Source organism: Leiobunum rupestre, chromosome 4, assembly GCF_980474605.1.
Source record: "Leiobunum rupestre chromosome 4, qqLeiRupe1.1.hap1, whole genome shotgun sequence".
In the NCBI taxonomy this organism is placed as follows: Eukaryota; Metazoa; Arthropoda; class Arachnida; order Opiliones; family Sclerosomatidae; genus Leiobunum; species Leiobunum rupestre.
Genome location: NC_143387.1, coordinates 22195695 through 22204160, shown reverse-complemented (window position 1 = coordinate 22204160; position 8466 = coordinate 22195695). Strand labels below are relative to the sequence as shown.

Below are 8466 nucleotides of genomic sequence, written 5' to 3'. Positions count from 1 at the left end.
TGCGCGTTTTGTACGTACTTAGTTGCAATAAAACGTTTTCATCGAATTTTTATTATGGTATTTTACAGTTTTATTACGGTAATTTTAGCCAAAATAAGGCAGTTTTGAGGAAATTTAAATAAGGTTGGCCAAGTATAAGTGGGGGCCCATATTTATATTTTTTAGGCTCTCAGACGGATTTTGGGGTCACTTTCTTAATTCTTAAAGCTAGCAAAATCATACAAAAATTTTACTTTAAAATAAATTACAGTAGTATTAATTTTAAATGTTTGGGCCCACTTTTAGAATTTCTAGGTAAGCCATGACATACCTTGCCTACCCCTGGTGCCGTCAATGAAATTGAGGGGCTTATAACCTGAAACAATTTTGTTACAATCTGTTACAAAGCCCAAGCTAAACCCTAGAACGGACATACTGTAACCTATTGGCAACAAACAGTCAAACACAGTACCCCACTCAAGGAGAACGCAACCCGTCAAAAGTCGTGCATTTTCTTGTGTACATTTTTCATTGGTTAGACGCTTTAGCGCCTGCTGCCGTCGGAAGGGGAATATTCGGAAAATGTATTCCCCCGCCCGTAAAATGTTCAGCGTAAAGGTTCGTCCAATGAAATTTGTACACAACACTCCGTTAGCGTGTTTAAAAGCTAGCTGCGTTCTCCTTGTTTTTGTTGCTCCTAGCTGTAACCGTATGAAACCTTAAGAAATGTTACTACAGGTGGCGTGAAGTTATTGTTGAGTAAACGCGTACAGCGGGCATAGGCGTAGCTACTGGTGGGACATGGGAACAGGGTATCCTCCTGATATTTAGACTGGGGGACAACCTATACCATTTCACTCTCCTGAACAATGCTTATTTCAGCTCAGAATTAAGTAATTTAATGAGCCACGTTCCGAAAAAATAAGATAAACGGAATATCCAATTTTAATATGCGAAAATATTATTTTTTATCGATAAAAATAACGATATTTGCGAAGTTTAAAAAATTAGCCTAAAGAGTAGTAGCACTCCGTATTTTTAGCGCAATTTTTTATCGATAGGAAAGAGCATGGGTTACGTACTAGGACGTCACAGTGCCATTACTCTATCCCACTATTACTGAACAGGGCTGAAAAATTTATTCCTCAATTACTAAAAGGCAATCCTTCAAAAAATCCAATTGACCCCCCCCCCCTCCCCTGGCCGCCGAAATGTTGCTACGCCCCTGACAGCGGGTGAATTTCACCTCAAGCATGATTTTATTGTGATTTTACTTTAAGGCCCAGTTTCACTGAAGTTCTTCTGCAGTATCAAACTGCTGATAATAGGCCTTTCCATAAATTTGCTATGATTGCCCAAATTGTACTTGAGATTAAGAAGTCTAGCCTATGGACGTTTTATTTCGCTCGAATGAATGAATGAATATTTATTGACTCTTTGCAATAACAAATCCCTTTTAAATCAGGGAGGAATTCACTTTTAAATGAATCCGCGAGTACATTTTTCTTTAAACACGAATTAGAACATGTTTACGATAATATTAAAATATACTAGATACAAAACATTTATGATGATTAATGATGATTAATCCAAGGCGAACGATTCAGCTTTTCCAATTTGTCCTCAATGCACCCCACCTACTAAGGATACGTTTCGTGACATTCAAGTCAGACCAATTCACAGAGTGAGGTCCAAAGCCCAATAAATAGGCCAAACAATCGTCAGAATTATCTAGTTCTTCGGCGTATACATAATCCTGTCGGACTTGTTGAAAATTCGGGCACACTATGAGAATATGCGAAACATCTTCCCTTACTTCGCCACACAAAGGGCACACCGAGGAATCCCCAAAAATCTCAGCCAGTCTTGCTGCGGTCGGGAGGGCTCCAGTGTGGGCTTGAAACAAGAGGTGGCTTGGTCGATCATTGTTGCAAAACGGCTCAAGGCCCACTGCTTCCTTTCTGCTGTACAAAGATAAACTTTGATGGCGGCCAATCTCCTGTCTCCAATTTACAAACGAATTCTCCTTAACGGTTTTTTCAATAATTTTAGTCCAATCTTTGGCCGTAGTGGTTCGACCTCGCTGCACTGAGCCAACTCCGTAAGTCCGATCCAAATACTGCCCTCGCCTGCACCAACGAGTTCGATGACCCTCTCTTTAGTGGGAGAGCTGGGGGGGGGGCATTCTAGAAGTGGGAAAAAACAGTAAACAAGAGGACTACTTTATTTTATGGAAATGCCTATTTTTCAGCGCTTACAAATTACAATGTCGGATTGTAATTATTTTTCGAATAATTGTTTACTGAGAGCCATTTCTAATAACCACACATTTTGGTAGGCTATTTATCACACTTGAGACGCTTATCTTTTTCTTGGTATGACGTCAATTTTACGTCGCTATCAACGAATGAACGAATTAAAATTTATTACATTTTCCCTTTTTGGTTCAGTTACATACTAAAAAAAAACATTGAAACCATTCCATATATAGTTTGAATAAATCCGCCCGTAAGAGGAGGAAAGTTAGTTCTCAAATTACTCCGCGAAAGGAGAATGTCTTTGGCGTTGTCGACTAGTGTCCAATCGATGTCATAGTCGTGTTTGTAATCCAAAGAAGGATTGGATAACGAGACTGGGCTCATCCGCAGCGGCAGGAAATACCCGAAGGTGGTCGAACGCGGGACACGATTCCAAAATACGCTCAATGTCCTCAAAAGCTTCGCCACCACTGTTGGGAGATCCTGGATCATCGCCAAAGAGGGCGAAAAAGCCGTTGGTAGAGCTCCAGTGCGCGTCTTAAAGAGCAAGTGACTCGTTCGGTCGTTATTGTAGGGATGGTTTATGTTTCAGATGGTAGTAGTCCATACTTTGATGTAGTTCTATTTCTTGGTACCAACTATTTTCCAAAGCTAGGTAGACTGACCTCTCCACATCTGACCGCCACACTCGCTCATTCTCCACACCAGCACTTCAAACTTCCGTGCTATATTCCAGGCGTTTTGTCCATTGGGTGTCATAGCCCATGGCCCTGAGATAGAGATACCTTCTTGGCTATACGGGTGTCCTTCGTGTACTTAGCCTGCATCAGTTTCCTTTTCGCCTCCCTTTCTAAAAAGGTTGACCACGCTAGCTCGCCCTTAGCTGTTGAAACATAATTTCCCCCGACAGCGCGTTTCCTTACTATAACCAGGGAGTAAGGATAAAGGGAGAAGCCGACGAAATAGGGGGCTTATACCCTCTCCCTTGAAATGGGGGAGTGAAGTTCGTTTGGTCAAGTTTTCTCCGCGCGCATGCGCCAAATTTAAAAATTTCCCTCTTTAGGGAAAACTATTATTATTCGAGCGTGTGCGTTAGCTGGCTTTGAACTAGTAGATACCCCGCTTTTCTTCCCCCATTGTATTGGAGAGGAGCTTTTCTTTAACATAAGAGGAAACCTTACTTACTCCCTGCTATAACCTGGGCCTGGTCAAGTGGTCAAGTTTCTTCATTGTATCGAGAGAGGTGTTACGAGGGGGAAGAAAACTCCCTTCGTCGAGTAACGGGGGTTAAACTAGGCCCCAAATGAGGGTTATTTGAAAGGAAAATGTATGATTGAAATCGAGACTCCATCTCGATACATTTTATCTAGTAATAGAGGTTAAGCGGGACGCTCTAGAAGTTTGAACCACAACGTCGGGAGTATCTAGACTTTCGTGAAATTAAATTCTTTAAAATTAGTTGAGCGTGCTTTCACTTTGACTACTAAAGAAAACATTAACAATATAAATTTAACACATGTGAGAAATATTTTCTAAACCCAGACACTAGACGAAAATAAAAACGTGTTTAGCCAATACTAAAACCATACTATGCATGGCTGTGAGCATTGTCTAAACACAAACCTTTGTTTTCGTGTACCCTGTTTATTTTAAACGTATCTCATATACAATTAATTTCAATTTAAACCAGTAAGAAACAACTCCCAATAATTATCTCTCGATTGGTTGAGCAGGAAAATTTTAAGATTCAGTATTTTTATTTAAACGCCATAGATATTAATCTACGTGTCACTTTCGCTCGACAGAAATATGTCGTCGTCATCTTTAAGTTAAATATTTTATACATTATTTCAAAATTTTTGCCCAGATTTTAAACTAATTTCGATACTGTTAAGTTAATCGGTTTCGAAAATGGTAGAGGACTTATACACATGGGCATATTTATAGGGTTTGGGGGATAAACGTAAGTAGGAGGAAATTAAATCATGGATACGCCTTTGAACGTGTATGCGAATTGAATAAATTAAAAACGAATATAAATGTTTTAAAAATATTATTTATTTACAATGAAATACCAGATAAGAACATAGTCGTCAGTATCTCAAATTGCAGTCGTGAAATCTCTATCTTGGCACCGGGGACACTGAGGCTCAAGCCCAACGGGCAACTGGGCCGGGCTTAGGAATGGCTTGGAAGGAAGGTGGCACGTTGGCGCCGCCAGAGGTGGGGGCTACGGCGCTCCTGGAAGAAGCGAGGTTGGCGCCGGAGTTGGCGTGTCCCTTGACGACGCCGGTGGAGGCGACGAGGGTGGCGGAGGATCCCTGCAGAACGACGCTTGGGCCCACGAGGTCGGACGCGGTGGCCGGGCCTCTTCCGTCTGAGCCCGCGTTGACGCCGGGTACTTCGGAGGCGGCGAGACCACCCGGGTTGGAGACGACGGAGTCGGTGGATCCAGCGGGTCCGTACGCGACCAAGGCTGGGGCGGCGAGGAGACCAGGGGCACTCAGAGAGGGTACGCCATAGTGATACACTAGAGGAGCTCCCAGAAGGTGGGCGGCGGGAAGGCTGTACGGGTTGAGTCCGACTACGGCGGAATTCGCTACTCCGACAGCGACGCACAAAGCAACGAAAGCTGATAACTGAAAACGAAAGGTGAATAATACAAAATTAACCCCAGACCTAATTTCTAAAATTGTTATTTTCACGCGTTTTAAAACTATTTGCGAACATTTGTTATAATCCAAACGAAAAAGATTTCACGTGGTTTATCAATAGGAAAGCCTTACTCGAGACATATCCGTCGGAAGACTGAATTCCTTGCCTGCCTTTAGATTGGAGCGAGAGAGCTGGAGTGTCTTTTGGCGGGATCGCTTTCGCTTATATAGTCGCTGGTTGACACCTACGAGCGCTCCGTAATTAAGTTATTTTCTCGTTCACCTTCGCGCGCTTCTCAGTGTCTTCTCACCGAAATACCAATAATTGGAACTGCATTCCCTTCGTTTTACCGCGGTTTAAGTGTTTTATTTAAGGCTAAATAACTGTAGTTCAAAATTCTAGAGTAGACCATCTGTTGAAATTACGGATCAATGGAAAATATGTTAATTTTTTCAAATACTAATTATAGTTCTAATCGTTTGGTCTTGAAATTACCGCTAATGGGATTTTAACACCCTAAAAGTAGCTTACTTTATAACCAAAACACATTCAAGACCATTGCTTAATTACACTTTTAACGTTTTTAATAGTGTAACAACACAGCTTGATACCTGAATATATTTGAACCTAAAATTAATATATAAAAACACATTTCTGTTTTTCCGAAGGATATGCAACATATAAGAAACCTTTTTTGGTTAGGGAGTATAAATTTTCATATTTATGGTGAATCAATTCACATTTTGGCAACCAGGTTTAACAAAAGAGTGGTTGGCGCTAGTTACGTTAGGAGCAAGACAAAGAGCGGGTTAGCGATTTTTCGATGAGTTTACACAAAAACAATAAAATGAAAATCTGAAGTGCCTTTATTAGATAAGGCGAACCACTTAACTTCGGATTAAATTCCATTTTCTAAGACTACAAGTTCTCGAAATGTTATTATTAATAACTATATTGCGACGCCATATCACGTCACCCTCTATTTTAAGCTTAATTATCATAAAGGAATTAAACTATTTGAAACTAGTAAAAAACTTGCGGGGGGTAACGGTATAATAGTGAGTGTAGGGAGCTGTTAGCTCGCGTGACATGAAGGGCTCGCGTGAGCTTCCATCTTTGTTGTGGATCAACCAATTTTCCATTTCTACAACCAGGTCTAACAAAAGTTAGGGATGATTGGCGCTAGTTAGGTTAAAAACCAGTCTTGGTGCTTGTAAATTGACAATTTGTTTTTAGTTTATACTTCCTGTAAAAACTACCACAAATGGAAAAAATATTCAAGCATATTGCGTGCCATTCTTTTACCACAGGGACGGTTCAAACATAACGTTATGTAAAAATTGACTTTTATCGACACCTCCTTCTCATAAAGAAAAGTAACAATTTGGAAAAATCCAACCCTCCAAAATAAGTAACAAATACTCAACCCCGCCTCAATTATATTAGCATCATAAACCTTAAAATTATTATATTTCTTCCAAAACTAAGCCAATTTATTCAGTTTTAACCCTCGAAAAGTAATCATAAATGATGATAGATATTTTGTTTTAGACAGATGATTTGGGTAAATGCCTTTGTCACTGACGTTCAATTTACTTTTGATTTAAATTCAAATTATTGTATTTACACTTTGAAAATTATTTTTTAGTGTTTCTGTTTGTTGAATACTTTTGAGTTATATCAGAAGTTTGAAATTCGCGCTAATTTGGGAGACCTAGTAATTACCTACTAATATCTGTAATAGACGTTACTAAAAAAAGGACCGGGAAATTTCATGAATTTTAAAAATGTAAATTTGAGTAATTTATTTATTTTTCCATATTTTGAAGGAACTTCTTTATGAAGGTGTCGTATCATTGTTTGTCACCGACGTAACCCCAGTAATTTAATAATTATTTACCGTTTCTAACTGGAATTAATTATTTACAGGAATTGGTGGCTCTTGAATTTCCAGGCTTGTAAAATCTGGCCGTACAAGAGAGGGGGAAGCCGGTACAAATGACCGGGATCGATGCAGTCTCGGGGGCCCGATTCGGAACAAACGAAATATACTTCATAGTTACGGATTTATAGAGGTCCGAAATTAATATATTCCCGGGACCCGGGCAACTTACGACTCCTATTCTGTGGAATAACCTTTTTAATAAAATCTTTTCCATTTCTTATAAAATGTTTATCTTTTCTAATAAAATACTACCCTTTCCTGATCAAAGATTTATTTTCTAATCACAATCAATAATTTTAGGTGGCGCTGGGACAAATGTTAAAATTTTAAAATGAAAGAGTTGTCCACAGACGTCTGCTACGGGGGGAGGGGGCAGTGGCGTAGCTAGGGGGGCGGCGCGCACCGGGGGACACCCGACCGTGAAAAAAAATAAAAACTTACTCAAACCAGATAAATTCGAAAACACTTTTTTAAACGTTTCAACTAGTAAGTAGCACACCATGATATCCGCCCCGGGTACCAACCCTGCTAGCTACGCCACTGGAGGGGGTAGAAACATTTGACCTACCGCGAGATTAAAAAATATACCAGAACATTGCGTCGCGGCGTATTAAGCTTGGGAATAATCAGCCTTTCTTTATTTGTTGGGAGTGGTGACATCTTAACTAGGGAAATCGTATCTACTGAAATTATAAAGAAAAGTACGAAATTTCTGTCTTATCGCTTTAAAAAACCAAAGAAAAAACTAGCGAAATTTCTTAAAAAACGGAAGTTTGATTGAAGAAAAAACAAAAACAAAATTTTGAGTGAAGATGATGAATTCCCGGGTTCCTCGTCGTCGGAAATTTGGGGGTTATTGGGATCGTATTATTCGTATAGCCTTGCAGCTGCTTTTGTTTTTTAATGCGATAAGAAAAAAATTTCGTGCTTTTCTTTACAATTTCACTAGGGGAACAAAGGGGCTGACGGGCCTAGTGTTCCAAATTACCAGAAACACTTGGATTTGTATTTATATTAAATTATTCCGTTAGTCAGTTGCGGACTGGGTCTAATATTTTGGGCTGCCAGAAGACAAAGGGCCCCAGCTTTAACAACTATAACGCTATCATGTTTGAGGGGCCCACTTCATGAACGGTCCGTGGGGCCCACCTGCCATCGGGCAGGTTCACTCTATGGCCAGTCCGCCACTGCCGTTAGTTATTAGGCTGATTTCAAGTAATTAGTAGTTCATGGAAATAGACATTGCATTTGGTAAAGGTATAGTTAAACTAACCTCACTTTATGAAATCAAGAATGTATTTATTTTTACTCAGGGAGAATGAATATGTCGAGACTATCGACGGACACGTTGAGGCCTTAACCCCGTCACGCTAAGGGGGAGGGGAGTAAAAAAGGAGGCAGACTTTATTTTTTGCGTCCTCGCAGCGGCGTTAATCGCGTCGAAAAACGTAATTTTTAAGAACCAATGAGATTGCAGTATTATTTGATTTTATTAAAGCGGAGGAGCTTACCGGGGGCTCCAACGGGTGGAATTGGAGAAACGCTAAAAATAATCTCGACATAATCATTCTCCCTGAGTATAAATAAATACATTCTTGATGAAATCAACTAGCTGCTAGTATATATAAC

At 40.0% G+C, this 8466-nt stretch overlaps 1 protein-coding gene and 1 long non-coding RNA gene across 2 annotated transcripts; one reads left to right on the top strand and one right to left on the bottom strand.

The window, feature by feature from the left end:
* Positions 1-4335: 4335 nt before the first annotated feature.
* LOC149947150 (uncharacterized) lies at positions 4336-5399 on the bottom strand. The gene is made up of 2 exons (XM_090171323.1): positions 5024-5399; positions 4336-4876 (listed from the first exon to the last, which is right to left on the bottom strand). The coding sequence occupies exons 1-2, from the start codon at positions 5030-5032 to the stop codon at positions 4388-4390; spliced, it is 498 nt and encodes a 165-aa protein (XP_090027449.1). The 5' UTR covers positions 5033-5399; the 3' UTR covers positions 4336-4387.
* Positions 4801-7095, top strand: LOC149947149 (uncharacterized). The gene is made up of 2 exons (XR_016480278.1): positions 4801-4889; positions 6822-7095. It is a non-coding gene; the product is annotated as an uncharacterized LOC149947149 (long non-coding RNA).
* The last annotated feature ends 1371 nt before the right edge of the window (positions 7096-8466 follow it).